Source organism: Perognathus longimembris, chromosome 7 (assembly GCF_023159225.1).
Source record: "Perognathus longimembris pacificus isolate PPM17 chromosome 7, ASM2315922v1, whole genome shotgun sequence".
Taxonomy (NCBI): Eukaryota; Metazoa; Chordata; class Mammalia; order Rodentia; family Heteromyidae; genus Perognathus; species Perognathus longimembris.
Genome location: NC_063167.1, coordinates 81,191,629 through 81,210,843, shown reverse-complemented (window position 1 = coordinate 81,210,843; position 19,215 = coordinate 81,191,629). Strand labels below are relative to the sequence as shown.

At 39.8% G+C, this 19,215-nt stretch overlaps 1 protein-coding gene across 1 annotated transcript in view; it reads right to left on the bottom strand.

Moving 5' to 3' along the window:
* Positions 1–5,652, bottom strand: part of Palmd (palmdelphin) — a 65,877-nt gene extending 60,225 nt beyond the window's left edge. Inside the window, exon 1 of the mRNA XM_048352024.1 lies at positions 5,242–5,652. Within this exon, the coding sequence (XP_048207981.1) occupies positions 5,242–5,286 (45 nt within the window). The 5' untranslated portion in view covers positions 5,287–5,652. The remainder of the gene's footprint in view (positions 1–5,241) is intronic.
* Between the last annotated feature and the right edge of the window lie 13,563 nt (positions 5,653–19,215).

Here is a 19,215-nt window from a genome sequence, read left to right as displayed (position 1 = left end):
TAGTTCAAATAAAGTTAGAAAGCATAAGTTTGTTCAAGATCCAAGCTCATTTTCTCTGCTTTTCTATCTTTCATCCATGTGGAGAGAATGCATAAGGGGTGCCTGGTGGATCTGGAGGCTAAGAGAGACTGGCTTCTTGGGCACAAGATCTGTGGAGTTACGACCTCATCTATAACTTAATTCCTTGGTGTCACCATTTTTAAATATTTGAATACTTTCTGCATAAGAGTCTTCACATTTTCATGGTGTACTGAGACCCAGAAATTCCAGAGCAGGCCCTGCCTCTGGGGCCCTTGCTGGTTTTATGGATGTCTCTATGATCTCAGATAGTGACAATAAAAGAATCAGAGGAGGTAGAGTTCCCAAGAAAAGAAAACATGAGCTAAAGGAATGGCTAGAACCCTTCTGTGTTTATGTGGATTATTTTGGGCATGGGGGGAGATTCTGTTTGATGTAAAGAACTTCCTGTATCCTGAATTCCTATCTTTACAAGATAAGAAAATATTCTCTGGGAGTGAAAAGGAGTAGGAATTGGGTCCAGGGAAATGTGAGTACTCCCCTCCCCTCCCCCGTCATAAACAGCTTTGGCTGGCAAATCTGGCTGTGTCCCTTAAATTCCAATGTCAGAACTTTCTGTGGCTCCTCACCAAAAAGTGGCCCTAGCTTGGTGTGGGCCTTCCTACCATGGTCTAACATTTGCAGTGGCCGTAGCTCTGCTCAGATGTCACCCCTTTGTGAACCTAACACCCTCATTACACTTGCAATTGCAGACCACTCCCCTATCTGGCCTCCTTCTTCTCTTCATTCTCCTTCTTCTACTTTCCACACAATCATGCAAGACTCTACGCATAGTAGGTGCTTAGTAGCTGCTCAGCTAGTGGCACAAGAAATTAGGTTGATGGCAACATTTCTTACCCTTAAAGGTTAGCCTGAGTGAGAAAGGGTGAACCAGTGCAATAGTGATACTCACCAATCACTATGTTGGAAATGAACTTTACAATTTTAGAGGGGAGGGGGCTGGGAGGGGAGAAAATGAGGGAAAAGGTAACACTGTTCAAAAAGAAATATACTCATTACCTAACAAATGTAACTGTAACCTCTCTGTTTATCACCTTTACAATAACATTTCAATTAAAAAAAAGCCAGCTGTCCTGTTGCTTATCATCTCTTCAGTGATTCTGTTCTCTGCCAGTTGATTTGAGTTCTGAGAATTCAGCGGAGCTCACCTCTCACACAGTACAGTTTTTGCAAGTGTACGACCTCTAGGCTGTTTGAAGATCCAGGAGTTTTTCTCTTTGAACACCTTCATATTAGGAATGGTATTTTCCAATGCCCCCATACAAATGATGATTAGAAGTCGGGGGCCACTGGCTTCTGCCTGTAATCCTAGCTACTCAAGAGGCTGAGCTCTGAGGACCCTGCTTCAAATCCAGCTCAGGGAAGGAAAGTCTGTGAGAGTCTTATTTCCAATTAATTACTTAAAGAAAAAGCCTGAAGTAGAGCTGTGGCTCAAGTGATAGAATGCCAGCCTCGAGCAAAAGAAGCTCAGAGATAGCAGCGCCCAGGCTGAGTTCAAGCCCTTGGTCCAGCACACACAAAAGGAGGTTAGGAAATCTGTCCCTTCGGGAGGAAAATGTCAAGAGTGGGTGTGTAGGAATACTCATCTCAAGAGGCTGTTCTGTTTCTGAGAACTGACCTGGCCTTTTCACCGACCTTCAACCCAACCCTCATCTCATTAGTTTCCAAAGTATTCGAGATATTGGCACCACCAGTTCCAGTGACATTAACAGAATACTATGGTGACTTGTGCCTGTATCCCCAGCTGCTTGAGAGGTGGAGACTGGCCAGGATGCACACAAAATTAGTGAGACTTCATTGCAAACAATAAAGCAGATATGGTGGTCAGTGTTTGTGGTCCCAGCTACTTGACAGGCATAAATAGAAGGATCACAGTGCAAGTCCAGCTTGGATAAAAAACGAAATCTGATCTGAAGAATGACTAAGGCAAAAAAGAACTGGGGGCATGGGTCAAATGGTGGAGAGCTTGCTTAGCAAGCTCAAAGTTCTGAGTTTTAACCCTAGTAACACACACACACACACACATACACACACACACATACACTGTGTGCCTCTGTATATGTATGTGTGGGGTGTGTGTGTATGTATGTGTGTGTGTGTGTGTGTAGATACAATTCACAGTGAATTCAAATTACCAGTCTATTTTGGTAGCTCTCCCTTTGTATAAAGCCCAATGGCTTGTTAAAATATGCACTCACTTGAAAATAACCTCAAGATTTATCAGGTATGAAACAGCATTTAGTAAGTTTGAAGTAGCCTTGTTTTCTAGTTATGGTTGAAAAGTGAACTCTGGCTAATGGATAGTTTGGCCATCGACCTAGAAAAGGACATGCCCATGCCCTGGTGAGCACTGAAGGAGGGACATGAAGGCAGGTAATTAAATAGAGAGCACATTTGGAGTACCCAAACTGAAGTTGGCTCTTCTCAAATAATTATTCCTCTCTACTTTTGTAAATTTGCCTTCATTGTCCTTATACATTGGAAAAGACTTCTGAGTAATCCCAAATTCAATTTGCTGCTCTGAGAAATGAATGGCACTGTCACAATAATTTTGCTTGCAATTTGAGAGACTAAGTGCCACATTTTATCTATTTCATGTGCTTTAATTTTTTTTTGAGGAAGATTGTCACTTGGTTCTATCAATTTACAGGCATATATTTTTTCTTTTTCAATTTTTAGGTATATGAAACATGATAGAACAAATACCCTCAATGAAGTTTATTTTATTTCATAGGCAAGAGTTAGAAGAACACATTTTAATTAAAAAAATCAAATAGATCTTATAGTGTAACAGCCTTTTTTTCTCCCTTCTTCAAAGTGATGTTTTCGTACCTTGGGAAATGACCGCTGGTTTTGTTCTTGAACTGTATGAAAGTTACGTCAGGGAAGACCGTGAATGAGAAGAGTCTGAGTTTTAGTCTCAGTAGCAGATTCCGAAGATCTCAGTAAGTTTTACAAATGAGATAATCCTTGCAAGCTCCCTGGAAATGTTTGTTTTCCCAGGGCAAAAGAGGGAAGCTGTGGTGGCTTTCTGGGCAAGACCTGGGGGAGAAGGCTGGCTTCTCCCAGGCTGTGCAGGGGAGGAGTGTGATGTGTAGTTTCCATGAACACACCTGCTCCATTTTCCTTCTTGGTGGTGACAAATGGGACTCAGTTTAGCCTGGCAAGGTACAGGCCAGTGAAAACTTGTTCCTATAAACTTTTTTCCATTCCACCCCCACCCCACAACCCCTTTATATTACTTCAAACCATAATTACTTAGTGATCTTACTTGAATTCTTTCCAGGGGATAATGTTTGGGCTAGGAGAATCATCCAAATGAATTTTGTTATAGATTATAATCCAAAAAGCATATGTCAGAATAATCAGGAATTTACCTACCCAGCTGATTTCTTCTAAGATACGATAACCCTATTTCTATAGAGTTAATTCTATAGGACCGTGTTTCTACAATTTCAATTATTTGTATTTCCCACTCGCATTTGGACCCTGAGTGAAAAGGCTTCCTCTTCTTGAAAAATGCAGCTGGCTCTTTGGACTATGTGTGATTACAGGAAGACACTGACATCATTCTAGAGATAGGTAGGTTTAAACTAGGCTCTGGCCCTATTCAGTAAGTCAAATACAAAAGAAAGGTCTATCTGTCTCTTTAATTGAGTACTGACTTTCTCTAGGTAGAGGATAGAAGCCTTGTGACACACACTGTGGTGAAGTAACCTTTAGTCAACAGCTGTGATGTGAAAGGCCCCCGCCAAAAACAACAGAGCAGAACAGGAGTTCCTGTCCCTTCAAGCTGGACAGCTGAAATGGTGGCTCGGGTTAACAACAAAACAAACAACAACCCAGGCCAAACATTTCTGAGAGGAAAATATAATAAGTGGAATTTAGGCCTTGAAAAAGTATTATCTTATGGGAAAATGCCAACTTCATTAGTGATTGACACCTGCATGGTCCTTTATGGCTCAGGAAGAACACATTCACTTATTAAGGTGCTTCAGAGTTGAGACAAGACATTCTGTGCATTTAACAAAAAGTCTTAAATTAGTAGTTATAATATGAAAAGTGAAGGAGCAAAGAAAATTACCTCCTACTTACTCTGATATAATATCCGACTTTTTTTTCTTAAAAAAAAAATCACATTTCTTCTTGACTGCTTATTTCAGTGGCAGAAAATGTGAGAAATTTGGGGTGTGTGTGTGTTTCCAAAGTTTTTTTCCTTAAAAGATTATATTTGATGGACACACCCTTTGTACAACTACTTAACGGTAATAAAAACATTTAAAAATATATCAGAAGTTGAAGCTAATGATAAATGATTATGTTGCGGATTCCTGGGTTACTGCCAAAGAGCATTTTATAAAATTAATAAAAGGAGCAACAAAGCTGGATCATTTAAGAAAAGTAATTCATTTCTTGCTCTGACTCTTTTCCAGAATAAACAAACAAGTGACCAAACAAAATTGCACTATTTTCCTTCACAGCATTAATGAAATAGTTTCTAAATCCATCGCATATAACATTCCTTTATCAGGATCTCATTCCATGTATGCCTGGGCTGGAAACTGATCTCAGAGAATTAATCTGATACGTGCTTTTGCCTACTTTTCTCCTGTTTAACACTTAGCTGAAGTATACCAATATTTATTTTAATTCAATTTAACCTTTCTGGAACATACAATAACACTCACAATAAAAAAGTTCCAGGTTATGTGTTTTATTTCTTTGGCTTTCTTTCTTTAAAAATCTTTTTGAACTTTAACAACAACAACAACAACAACAACAACAACAACAACAACAAAATCTGCATTACTTTCAAAAGTTTCCAAGCTAAGGAATATGTTTTTTTATTTCATCGAATGACTGACAAGTAAGGGGGTTAAAAAAAAATCCCTGCATTTTCAAGCTTCACAGAAAGTACATGTTAGTTTAACCAAACTGCTCTCAATTGCTGTTTTAAAATAGAAGCACTTTGCAGAAATCAGACCCTTTTCCCTGACTCAGGGCCCCAACATCCAAAAGCATAAGGGCTGAGGCAATCTGACATGACCCTAAGGCTGACCGCTTTGCTTTCCCCCTCACAGGGGCTCAGCCAGGGGGAAAGCTAGCCTCGGGTGTGGCTCTTCTAAGCCACCACCTTCGTGGTAGAACTCTCCGCAGACTCACCGTGATGGCCTGGAGCCTTTCCTTCACCAGCTCGGCTTCTTCCATTCTGGGAGTCAAGGACAGGAGGACACTGAAGGAAGTTCGAAGCTCTCATAAATCAAGCAGCCTCCTTTGGGGAGGGGCAGGAGAAGCTGGGGTGTCAGAAGAGAAGCAGGGAGAAGTCCGATCTTTGCAGCAGGGAGAAATTCCCCACTTGTCAGGAGCGTCTGTGAGCAGATGCACACATCAGGGCAGACAGACACATGTAATGAGGGTGGACCGGGAGGCAGACGCCGAGGCTGGCCCGGAGTTGACTGACAAGTTAGAACGGCGGCAGCACCAGCCCTTTTCCTTCAGGAGCTGCCAGCTCTTTGTTGTAATGTTGCACAGTTAGCCAGGCACATTTTCTTATTAACTGTTCCTTCCCCGAGTCATTATTTTCCAGGCGAGGCATGGGGAAGCAAGTTGGCAAAGGGTTCTAGATCAACCTCTGCCAGCTGCCAGCCTCTCACCTGTATGTGTGTATGTGTGTGTATGTGTGTGAGTGTGTGTGTGTGTGAGAGAGAGAGAGAGAGTGTGTGTGTGTGTAGAAAGTTCATTTGCTCCACTATGGCTTGGGACAGACATGCCAAGTCACTTGTTTGCCTTTTCTGCCTCTGTTGGCTTTTAGGTAATATTGGAAACTTCTAGAATGACTTTAGAACTTCATAGGGTGGTCAGATTGCCTCCAGGTTTCTCTTCCATCACTCCATGACCTCTTACCAACCTTTGAATCGTAGCTGGAGGCAAAAATCAAAGGTGTTCAAATGGCAATATGAAAAAATAGGTCCACCAGGGGTGCTTGCTGTGGTTTAAATGACAGGTGCCACCCTATGCCCTCCCGAAGGCCCACTCTGGACTTTGGTCAGAAGTGATACTCTTGACTCTGGGAAATGATGTTCTTTTATTTTTTGTGCCAGTCCTGGGGCTTGAATTCAGGACCTAGGCATTATTTCTTAGCTTTTTTTCATTCAAGGCTGGTGTTCTACTGCTTGAGCCGCCAGCTTTGTGGTGGTTAATTGGAGATAAGATTCTCACAGATTTGTCTACTCTGGCTGGCTTGGAACAACAACTCCTCAGATTGCAGTCTCCTGAGTAGCTTGAATTACAGGCATGAGCCACCAGTGCCCTGCTAAAGGTGTTTATTTTGACCTCAGCAGTTACGCAAGAGATAGGGGCAGGCCTTTGAAAGTGCAGTGGGGTAGTCCTTCCTGGTGGCCTTTGGCAAAGGCAGTGAAACTCTGAAGTCAAAGCAGAGACTGGGAAGCCATGCAATTGTCTTTGTCTCCCCCCCCAACCCCCGCCCCAGTTCTTTAATTAACAGTTGATATAGTAAGCCCTCATTACCATCTACCTCATTATTAAGGTGTTTGGACGTTATCAGACCTTCCTGTCCACAGGAGGTTAAAAGGACAAATCAAATACTGACATATGGTTTCATTTCCTTTGTGTGTTTGATATGGATTCAGACAGCTAGTATTTATTAAGCACTCTCTATAGACATGTGCCTTTCAACCTGTTTATCTTTGGAGGTGCTAAGTGATAGGTATTATTCTTCCTATTTTTAAAATGAGGCAATGGCCTCAGGGAGGTAATTTGCCACATGCCTAATAGGTAACAAAGCCAGGAATGGAAGTTCAGCTGTCTGAGTTTGTGACAGTCACTCATGGAGCCCTGTCCAAGGACAGGGCAAGGCAAGACACAGGCTGAAGGGAAAATCAGGCTTTATGGCAGTTGGACCATATAGCTGAGTGTAAACCCCTTGGGCAGATCCGTGTATGACTCTCCTGTAGAAAAAGTTTGGGGTCCTTGTGCAATAAGCTTTGCACATTGCCCTTTGGAGCTCCCTAACCCCATTCTGAATTAGTCACCCTGGGATATTGCCATTTTCAAGAGTCTCACATTATACTTGAGAATATTTTATCTTTGTTTTTTCCATCCTCAAAAAGAGACAGAGAACAGAAGAACGGTTTATGCCCGGTCCAGGTGTGATTACTATTGGATGAACATCAAACTTCCAAAGCTTTTGATTTTTGTTTTTCTGAAGATCTTTGTGAAAGAGAAGAGGATAGCAGTGATGAATATTTCCCTCAGAATTACTTTGTTGCTACCCCAAACCAATGGGCAGTCATCCAATTATTATCTGGATCTTTTCCTAAATTTCATTCTTGCTATGGGAAAACCATCTCAAATGGTTATCAGGTTTTTATTCATTTTTTATAGCTGGGAGTACTAATAATTGCTAATATTTTAGATGCATTTGTTATCATTTATCCTGAGTGTATTTATTACCTCAGTACCTCTCAGTATTTGAAATACATATATAAAAGCATTCCTGCTCTCCTGGAATTTATATTCTGGTAGGCCATAGAAGATAAATACATGAAGTAAGTGGAATATAGTAGGTGAGAAGGTGACTTAGTTATTCTAGGTCCTTTGAGAAACAAATGCTACAATAGGTTAAGCATACAAAACTATATTTGAGGACATAAATATGTGAAAGACAATGGGAGTTAGGCCAAAAAGGCTGGACTGTTAAGTGTTAAGGAGAGAGAAGGAGAGTTTCATGGTAACAGCCTGATCTGCAGTGTAGTCTGAGGGACAATGTCAAGGCCATAGGAGAGTTCTGGAACCAAAAGGCAGCTGCTACCATGGTGAACTTCTGTTCACATTCGTGCCATGATTGATGGCTGGATGGGAGTAGCTCCTGTGAAGTATGGCCTGGATGCCTTGAAGTGCAGGGGGCGGCACTTGGGACCCTCAGTTTCGCTTCTGTTGTTGAATGCCTAAGAGACTTTCTCATGACCGAATAGAGGAGAAAAAATAGAGAAGAGTAAAAAACTCAGTTATAAAGGCTTCAGTGAAGAGTGGCCTTGGAATAAGGCCTTCAATGAGAAGTGGGAATTAGTCATGAATATAGCCAGGACAAGAGCATAATGAATCTGATGCTGGCCCATACCTAGCATGTTATAGGAGCAAGGCTAGCTGTGTTAGGAAGGGCACACTGAAAGAAGGATGGTTACTAGACATGTCACACTCTCTGGTAGGCCCTTGAATGGACTTTAGCTCACTCTGTGTGATATGAAGACCCTGAAGTGTTTGGAATAGAATGGAAGCAGAGACACTGAGTAGATGCCATGGTGGTAATCTAGGTGGGAAATAGTGGTGGCCTGATATAAAGTGGAAACCATGAGTATGTAGGATTTATTTGGATATATTTTAATCGTTTTGGTAAGACCAACAGGATTTCTTGAGATTGGATATAGGGTTAGAGAAAGAGGAGATTCAGGATAACTTTGTCTTGATCTAAGCAAACAGGCGTTATCATCAATTGACATTTGACATAGAAGTTGTGGATTTTGTTGTTGTTGAGGATAGGGTTAAAGAACTAGATTTGTTTTCCCCATGGAGAGGTTGAGTAGGCAATTGGATATGGAGCCTGGAATTTAGAAAGAGCTTTTACATGGATTTATTATTAGAATTTTCATATCTCTAGAAGCACACCCGGGTTATACTATACCTAAAGTTGTACTTCACAAGGATGAGTAGTCTAATAAGCTGGCATCCAGTAACTATGTCCATATTAACTATATATTCATGATAAAATTCATTCCTTGTAAAACAGATATCCAATAGAGCACTTTCTGATTTTAATTATTCTATTAAATTAGTAACTATTTTGTTGCTTGACAACTCGTAAGTGAGAATGACAAGAGTAAAATATGGTCATTTGTCACGTCTTGAATTGTACCTCTTTTGTTGGGAGGTAGAGTGTGTGGGACATGAGAGAATCTTACTTACATTGAGCTTATTGTCTGGTTGGAAAGATACATGCTTGACATCATTCATAGACAGAGGTCCTTGGGATGTGGATGAGGGTAGTGGGAGAGAAAAAAGACCAGATTCATATTTCAGGAGATTAAAACTGTCAGCTCTTCTTATAACTCATAGGAAGGGGGAAAGATTAGTTAGGACGATCTACTACCAGGTAAGAAATATGAAGGGTAAGTGCTGGGCAGGAGTGGGGTGGGGGTTGCGGGGTGAGGGGCTTAGAATATATATATATATATATATATATATATATATGAATTATTGATGGCCTATAAAAGTTTCTCAGAATCTTCCTAATCTTCAGAAGACCTGAACCTAGAGACTAAAAAAAAATGCATTGCTCCAAAACTGAGCCCGGAATTTAATCACCACTATAACAGAATGAAGAAGTAGGATGGGTGGTTAGGTCACAGGAATGCCACCATTATAAATGGATTATGCCTGTTAAGCCAGAGAGAAACACCTTCAAGAGTGAAAGCTTTATTTTGGCTCACAGTTTCTGAGGTTTCAGTTCACAGTGGACTAGTTTCACTGCTGGGCCATGGTAAGGCAGAGCATCAAAGAGGAGCGAAGTTGCTCATCTCTGTGCTAGGAAGCGGAGAGGAGCAGGTAGGAAAGAGCCAGGGACAAGACAGCCTTCAAACTCCTGATCCTGGTGGGATAGCTGTGTCTTACGGCCAGGACCCCCCTAGATTTCCACCACCTCTCAATAATGCCTTCAAATTATAAATCCATGAAGAACTGATCCATTGGTGAAGGCAGAGGCCTCTCAATAGCACAAGCATTCAGAGACAAAGCCTTGAATACATGAGCCTTTATGGCAGACACTTTACAACCAAACCATAACAGTGGGCTAGTTGTAGAAGAGAGGAGTTTGTCTATCTTTCACTCACCCTCTGTCTTCTCTCTCTCTCAATCCATCACTCTTACTGTTTTCTAAAAAAAATCATAAAGTGTACTTTTATTGTCATTTATCACCTCTCTTCTTTTCTAGAATTCAAACTCCGTGCAATGAAGAGCTTTTCTTCTTCTTCTTCTTCTTCTTCTTCTTCTTCTTCTTCTTCTTCTTCTTCTTCTTCTTCTTCTTCTTCTTCTTCTTCTTCCCTTCTTCCTCCTCCTCCTCTTGTTGTTGTTGTTGTTGTTGTTGTTGTTGTTGTTGTTGTTCTTCTTCTTCTTCTTCTTCTTCTTCTTCTTCTTCTTCTTCTTCTTCTTCTTCTTCTTCTTCTTCTTCTTCTTCTTCTTCTGTATTTTAAGTGTTTAGAAAAGTCTTGGTGGGCTGGGTGCCTAGAATCCTAGCTGCTCAGGAGGCTGAGTTCTGAGGATAGAGTTCCAAAGCCAGCCCAAGTAGTAAAGACCCTGAGACTCTTACCTCCACCTAACCACCAAAAAGCCTGAAATGGAACTGTGACTCAAATAGTAGAAAATAAAAGCTCAGGGACAGTATCCAGACCTTAAGTTCAGCCCCAGGACAAGAACAAAAACAAAACAGCAAAATCTCAAAACAAAAACAAACAAAAAACCCAAAACATCTTAGCAATGAGGATTTATAGGTCTATTTAGTGGGTTGAGAAGTTTTTATTTTTTTCTGAATTATTTATTTTTCTAAAGGTTCAACAATACAAAAAAAGAGAAAAAAAACTCTACCAGAAAATAGCACAGCACATGTGGTTTAGCATGTGTCATTCCCTTTGAACATTTATACAGATCTTTCAGGCTGAGTCTCTTTGGAGGTCAAACAACTGCTCATTTAGCGGAAAAGAATATTTAATGATACCAATTGTTTAGATTTTTAAAGATAAAAGATGCAGCTGCTTTCTGAAAACAACCTTAGCTACCTAACACCCTGTCAAAAATAACCACAGTTAAAAAACAACAACCCTATTAATCAACCAAAATACCCAGCAAGTAATCTCCTTTAACAAATTCTGTAACTTCTTTTTCTTCTTACATGCATAAAATATGAGAGATAATACTTAGTATATTTGAGGCCTAATATTCTCATTTCCTTTTCCTTGGGTTGCAAACACCATGAAAATAACCAGCCCCATAACAAGAATTACCTTAGCTTTAAGCTAGAGAAAAACCAAGACACCACTATTCCATGATAATCCCAAAGATCAAGTACTCTGAGTCCTTGGGCACAGTGAATTTTCTTCAATCAACCTACCAGTCACATATCCAAACTTTATGGTGTTCAGGGCTGTGAACAATTTGCATCAAAGGAGGACGAAAAGGCAATCCTGGCTTAACTTTAAGTGTATTTAAAAAAATTATTTATTTATTGTCAAAGTGATGTACAAAGGAGTTCAGTTTCATACGTAAGACAGTAAGTACATTTCTTATCCAATTTGGTACCTCCTCCCTCATTTTTTCCCACCTTACCCCTCCCCATTTTCTTCTTCCTTCCTCCCCATGAGTTGAACAGTTGGTTTACAGCATAAGGTTTTGTAAGTTGTGCTATTGCATTGGTTCACTTTTACTCTTTGTCTCACCATTTTGATGTTCTCCTTCCCTTCCCTACTTCCAATAAACATATATACAATACTCGGTGCAGGAGGAATGAGGGAGGAGGTAACAAACAGTACAAGAAATGTATCCAATGCCTAACGTATGAAACTGGAACCCCTCTGTACATCAGTTTGACAATAAAAATTGAAAAAAAACACAAAACAACAACAACAAAAAAACAATACTCAGTGTACAGTCAGTTACAGTGCTATCAGGGGTAAAACCATGGGGAAGAAAGACAAAAGAAAAAGGCATAATTTCACCTGGTATGTTGAAAATAACAACAATGATAAACCACTTATTTCCATTACCTGAAGTTCATATCACTTACCATCATCTTATGTGTTCATATGGACATAGCTATTAAGCTATTGTGACCCTCTGCTAGAATTATCTTAGACGGGTACTAATTATTTCCAGTGAGGGAAACCATAGAGTCTATGTTTCTTTGGGTCTGGCTCACTTCACTTAGGGTATTTGTTTTGAGTTAAGAGCCTTTGCTGAGGTCCTTTTGCCTTATTCATTTCCTTTCCTTTGTTGACCTGGGAAGGAAGCCGCCCTTTCCTCAGCATTGTTTTGGGGATTGAATTAAAAATGCTATTCCACAGTAACACCTTCACTTTACACTTTCATTTTCAGTTAATTCAATACAATTTTAAAAAATAGTTAGGCTGGAGCAATGTTCTTGAATACAAAAGTATTTTGAATGGTATCCAGACCACTGTGTTTAAAATGATTCAAATTGCCTCTGTGTATACTTGGCTGGATTCTGAACTTGAAAACTTTGGCTTTTCTGTTTTTTTTTTCTAACTTTGAAAAGGTTTTCCTATTATCTCTCCAGAAAGTTGTGGTTTTAAAGAGTAACTGATCACAAATTTTAACATTTGAGTAGTTGGACAAGTTAGCCCAAGATTTGCAAAAATGAAACCGTGAAGGGTTCTCTTTTACACCTTTTACTGAAGTTGTGACATTCCATTTTTCTTTCTCCTTAAATTTCAAGTAGTAAAATGAATAACCATCATTGTGCTCGGATTGTAAGAGCCAACAGGAACTGATCAAAGAAGGAGCTATGGTCCCCAGGAAGAAGTGTCTATTTTCTGGTTCCATGGACATCCAGCTCTGGACATGGGAGCTTCTGTTGCTAATATTTCCACTTCAAATGTTTTTACTCTCTGAGAGGTGTCAAAGAGCAGCTTGGCCATGCCAAGAGTGCCATTTGGGAACTGGATGTGGAATTGTAAAGGGATATCACACTGAGGGGACTCTGACACCTGCATTGCAACACAGACTCTGTAACTACAGTATGTCAGGTGCTGGGGAGAAAGATCAATGCAACCATGAACACTCCCCTTTGTGCAGAACGCAAGAGGCAAATGGAAGGCAAACAAACACCTGGAAAAAAGCGAAAGGTCACCAAAGTTAGATCCAGGACAAAAGAAATGCCAGCTTTAGCTAAGTCATTCTAGCTGAGAGGACAGCTGAGCTGTGCTTAAGGGCTGACATACAGACAAATAGGAGTTTAATTAATGAAGAGAATGCATCGTGGGTGGGGTGGAGACATTCTGTTGTCATAGGCCTTAATTTTCTAGATCATCATAGGCAAACAATAACCTCTTCAGGTGCAGATTCCTTAGCTAGTGATAGTGTGGCACACCACCAAGTGACCTCATACAGACGTGTGTGTGTACATGCCTGTATGTATATATATATATTTATATATACACATATGTGTGTATGACAAATACTTCTTGTATTCTTTATGACTCTTACCTATGTCACACATATCAAAATTTTGTTTTTTTCTTCCATAAGAAAGTTAATAAATGTTGGTGAAGAATAATGGTGGTTTTTAAAAGCAGGAAGACATAGGCTTATTTCCCACCCTTTTCTCCTGTTAGGTGAGTAAACATGGGAAATTGCTTCATATAGAAGAGAGTTTGCTTTTTTGGGTGTAAGTTGGTGCAGTAACAAATATCTCATAAAATTTGACTATGAAGACTAAATGAAAGCCAGGAGCCAGCAGGTCATACTGGTAATCCTAGCTACTCAGGAGGCTGAGATCTGAGGCTGGATTGCAGTTCAAATCCAGCCCTGGCAGAAAAAAGTCTGAGACTCTTATCTCTAACCAGCAAAAAACTGGAAGTGGAGGTATGGCTCAAGGTAGAATACCAGCTTTGAGTGAAAAAGCCAAGTGAGAGTGACAGACCCAGGAGAGAGAGAGAGAGAGAGAGAGAGAGAGAGAGAGAGAGAGAGAGAGAGAGAGAGAGAGATTAAATGAACACTTAAGTAAATGTAAGCAGAGAATAATAGGTACTTCATATATTGTAATATTATTATTAGGATTATTTAATAATCTTATTATACAAGTCAAGTTGTTAGAAATATGTGTTATTATTTATTTCAGTGCTTTTATGTTTGCTGAGTGTATTTTCTACACATATAACCTAATAATGTAACTGTCTTGTTCAGAAGAAAGCCCAGTCCCATCCCTCACATGACTAAGAAACAATCAGATGTCTTCTTTTTCAACATTTTAAGACCAAAACAAGATGGACTGACTGGTGTGGGCAGGGGGACAGTTCAGTCACTGGGAACAAGCCCTGTCCAGCAGCCTTGTGGGAATTGTGGAAGGCTTGGTCATTATGGAAATATTCTATAAGCTTATCCAATTAGGTCAACTTCGAGGCAGAACCATCACTCTAAAAGCCAGGGTGTGAACCAGTTATGTTAAAATGGATTTCCATGGAAAAGCAAAAATAAAAAATATTGGCCAGCTGTCAGTGTGTCTGCCCTTCAGCCCATATCACCATGAACAATGAAGGCTCTGAGATTTTGTGTAGTGACAGATTGGATTCCAGACAATTGTAATTCTAGCTTGAAGAGTTTTGGAAATAAGTGTTTTGAAAGAGGCCAACTGGAAAAGTTTACTTCCAAAATATTTAATGGGTCTCTTCAAGAAGAGACCCATTATGCCTGCTTTTTAAAAAAGGAACATTAAGGGCTGGGAATATGGCCTAGTGGCAAGAGTGCTTGCCTTCTACAAATGAAGCTCTCGGTTCGATTCCCAGCACCACATATATGGAAAACGGCCAGAAGGGGCGCTGTGGCTCAGGTGGCAGAGTGCTAGCCTTGAGCGCGAAGAAGCCAGGGACAGTGCTCAGGCCCTGAGTCCAAGGCCCAGGACTGGCCAAAAAAAAAAAAAAAAAAAGGAACATTAAAAAAAAGAGATAAGGTTTTAAAAGAGAACATAAATAAAAACCTCAAACATTGTTTGCTTCCAAGTTTTACTGTATTTTAACATAGCATGTAAAATCTTTGTCATTTTGTTATTAGAAATTCTTTGGGGTTTCTTTTCTTTATTTCCCTCCCTTCCTTTCTTTCTCCCTCTCTTCTGTCCTCTTTCCCCTCTTCCTCCCTTTCTGCCTTTTCTAGTGAGATTCCCAGTGTAGGTGTTAGATTGCTTAATGTATTTTCAGAACAAAGACTAAAAGAAATGCACTGTACAGTCATGCATCCAGGTGGGTGAGATACTATTATGTACACACACACACACACACACACACGCAGACACACAGTTCCATGAAATACATACAGTTGCTACAAACAGATCTGTAGGAACCTCTTTAGAGCCAGATTTCGGCTAGCGTTCTTATTTCCTGTGGCATTCAAGCTGTGAAATCCAGGCTAGATAGCGAACAGAGAGCACTGTTCTTTGGTTCCTGTATCACTCGACCATCACCTACATTTTTCAAATCTTAGCAATAAGAATATTCCTTTGTATACACTTAAATTTTATTTCTACAAAATGTCCCGTGAAGAGAAATTTAAAAACAATTTAACTGTAAATCCCCTTTGAAGTGGAATTCTAAAGAACAATCTATTCTTTTTCCTCATGGACCTTGGAATTCTTAAAAATGAAATCTGAAGTGATTGTGGTACCACACTAGTAACCAGGTAGCCCTGGAAAAGAGCGAGAACAGAAATGCAGCTGGAAGCAAAGGTCAGGCAAGATGAATATCTCTGGTTAATTATGTCCAGGGCTTTATTAACATAACTATACTTTGTCCAATTGACAATCTGACTCTCCTGGAGCACTATTCTTATCACCATCTTTTACTTACACATCTTTTGGAAATAGATATGAATGAAATAAGAATCATAACCTTTTAGGGTGTGGGAAGGTTCATTTTCCTGGCTTTGAATTGACCAAATGTGTTGGGGTAAGGGATCATTAAAGTGCAATTTTACTATGGCCTACTGGGAGATTTATGTTTCTGGAGCTATTGATGGTGGTATACTTTCTCAGCAAGGTAGAAACTTTCAGTTTGTGTGGAGCTTTGTATAAGTCTTCAGTCTGCTTTCTCCCACACATCTGCCCAGTGCAAATGTACATGCTGACTAGAGGAATGCAAACAAGTGGTATGCAATGAGTGCACAGCCATGCAATGCACAGAGAAGTTCTTACGCACCATTGCAAATGGCTGCCTCCACATGCCAAGTTATTTATAAAGAGGAGAGGCCGTGACTTCCTAACATAGGGCTTGAAATAAAGACGGGTTTGTCCACACACACAGAAGAATGTGATGATTCAATTCTGTGCATTTGTTTACTGACAATCTTTTTCCCCTTTTGTCTTGACATTCCACCAAAGCGGAGTGCAAAATCTTCTCTTGGAAAATAACTCACAATTTAGATTTATTTCCAAGTTCCATTCTACTAAAGTACAAAATGTTCTAACTGATAGAATAGAGGTTATATGGCAGCCACCAACCTCCCTATTTGGGAGAAATATTCACTCCTACAGAGAAGTTCTAAATGTTAGCTGATTCATGTTCAGAATTTTTTTTTTTAATTTACTAAATGAAGCCCAAGCCACTGATTTTACTTTATCTCTTTCTCTTTCCTCCTTGTTTTAAGGCCTGGGGTTTTCCCTTTATTTCATGTAAGATTGTTCAATAAGCAAAGAACTTGGGCAACTAATTTGAGCTTATCTGTTTCTCACTTCTGGTTACTTCAATAAGAAAAAGACACCACATTCAGGCTACTTGCTACTTATGTTTTCACTTCACAGGAGAGGGGAGGTAGAGAGGTAGGGTCAGTGAGCCCCTAATTTGCATATTTTTGGGGGATGCAGTGTTACTAGGGCACTGCAGGTGGGCTTCCAGGGGAAATGGGAAACAACAGTGAAATTTGGAGCAAGTCTTTGGACTTTGGGATATACAAACTTATGTTAATATAAGAGATCATTGAAAAGGTAGATACACACGAGTTTTGGCTCTGGTTACATACACATGAATCAGCTAACATTTAGAACTTTTTAATCTTCTTTTCTTCCAGTCATTCCTAATGTTATTTACATATCACATAGCCCACTCAAGTAATTGTAGAATTCAAAGTTTTAAAACTGTATTTACAGAGTTGTATAGGCATTATCACAATTGATTTTAGAACAACTTTTAAATAACCACCAAAAGAAATATCCTGCTCCTTAGTTGTATTTCCCAAACTGTATCCATAGCCCTGGACAGCCATGACTCTTCTTTCTGTCTCTATAGATTTGCCAATTCTGGACATTTAAAAAACAAACAGGATGACATATGACCCTTTATTTCTGAGTTCATTCATTTAACATAATAAAAGTCTCATCGATGTTGCAGCATATGTCTAAACTTTGACTATTTTATTGCCATATAATATTCTATGGTGTATATATATATATCATATTTTATTTATCTATTCACCAGTTGATGGGTATTTGGGTTGTTTCTACTTTTTGGCTACTATGAACAGGGATGATGTGACCAACAGTCATTGTTTTCATTTTTCTACTGAGAACTCCTATCTCCTCATTGTACAACTCTGAGTTAGGGGTCATAGAGCACTGAAATAGTAAACTGCCACAGTTCACACTGATGTGTAAATGATTGATACAATAACTAAAATTTAAAAGAGCATGTTATAACCCCCATAAGTCCCTAACTGGTGAAATCATAGGAATTCCTTTTGCGAAATCATGTCTTGACAGTGTCCTTTTTCTCACACTGGTTGTCACTTGCCATTGTTTTTCTCCACCTTCACAAAATGCCCTAAAAAGTATTTTGTAATGCTTCTGATCTTCTCAACAGAATGATGTGTAAATCTTATTCCCTTCTCTCCCTCCCCCCCTTACTGCAGTACCTTTCTTTGGATACATTAAAAGTTATTATTCTGATTTATATTATAATTACTATTATGTTATTATTTTATACTATATATCACATTAATATTGTAGATCATTATATTATTAATATAATATAATTAACACTATTATAATTATATATTACTATGTTACAATTGTAACATCTCCATGCATCATCCCTTCCCACTCTGAGGTCCTCACTGCATCTAGTTCTAGCACATTTCATCCTGGGTCATGCACCCAGCCACTTCCTAGCCCTTCGGTCCACCCTTTTACTTGGCCACCCTCCCCATCCTGCTCCCCAGCTGAACCACATTAACATTTCATTCTCCACTATTCTAGTGAATCCCTTGCCTGCACCTACAGCTCTTCCTTGGCTTTGGTCTACTAGTACAAAGCTGTCAGTAAAGTCAGTTTCTTTGTGTGTCTTGCACTGGAGAGAAGCACACAGAGTCCAGAGTCAAGAAAGACAAAAGCAGATTCTGCTTGAGTCTGGCTTTCAAAGAACTACTTACCATGGGCTTCTGAGCCCTGGGCTTCTTTCTAAATTCTGCTTAAAAACTACAGGTTCCCTACTCTGCTTACTTGCCCACTTTCCTACTTAATTTTTTTTGTATTCCTTCCTCAAACCTTGAGCAACTTCGCCACCATGCTTGATCATATCTAAGAGAAAATTCTCTTGACTCCAACTACCAGCATGAGCACCACAACCTCTACTGCCTGTGCTTCTTTCTACGGCTTCCTAAAGAGAAGATCAATTCTTCCACTCGTGCTCTAGATCCACTCCTGGTACAGTGTTCATCCCACCCTCTCTTCCTGACAAAGAGCACTATTCCAGGATCACCCCATTTCCTCTGCTCTATCCCTTTTGCTCACATTCTCTTGGACATTGTCATATTTAATGTTAACACAGATATACTCACTGTCTCTTTTTTGTTGTTGTTGTTTCCAGTACTGGGGCTTGAACTCAGGGCATGGGCACTGTCCCTTAGCTTTTTCTTTCAACACTGGCACTCTACAACTTGTACCCCAGCTCAGCTCTACTTCCAGCTATTTGCTGGTTCATTCATGGACTTTCAAGCTTGGGTTAGCTTCAAACCATGATTCTCAGATCTCAGCCTCCTGAGTAGCTAGGATTATAGGTTTTGTAAGCCTTTGGCGCCTAGCTAAATATACTCTTAAAAACATACACTCATGTGATTTCTTTTCCTATCTTAGAATTTTCCCTTACAGCTACCCCTAGAACAACTTTCCTCTCCCCAGTGCCTTGTCAAACTCTCCATTGTAAGAGGTAATTATTGCCTCAACTGAGTACAGCCAAACTGGAACATTTGCTGTTCAGCTTTGCACTACTTCACTCGCTCTCATTCTGTCTCACCTGTTGGTAACATAACCCTTTTTTCATCACCAAATTCTTAGTGTCCTTTGACTTTTGTCTT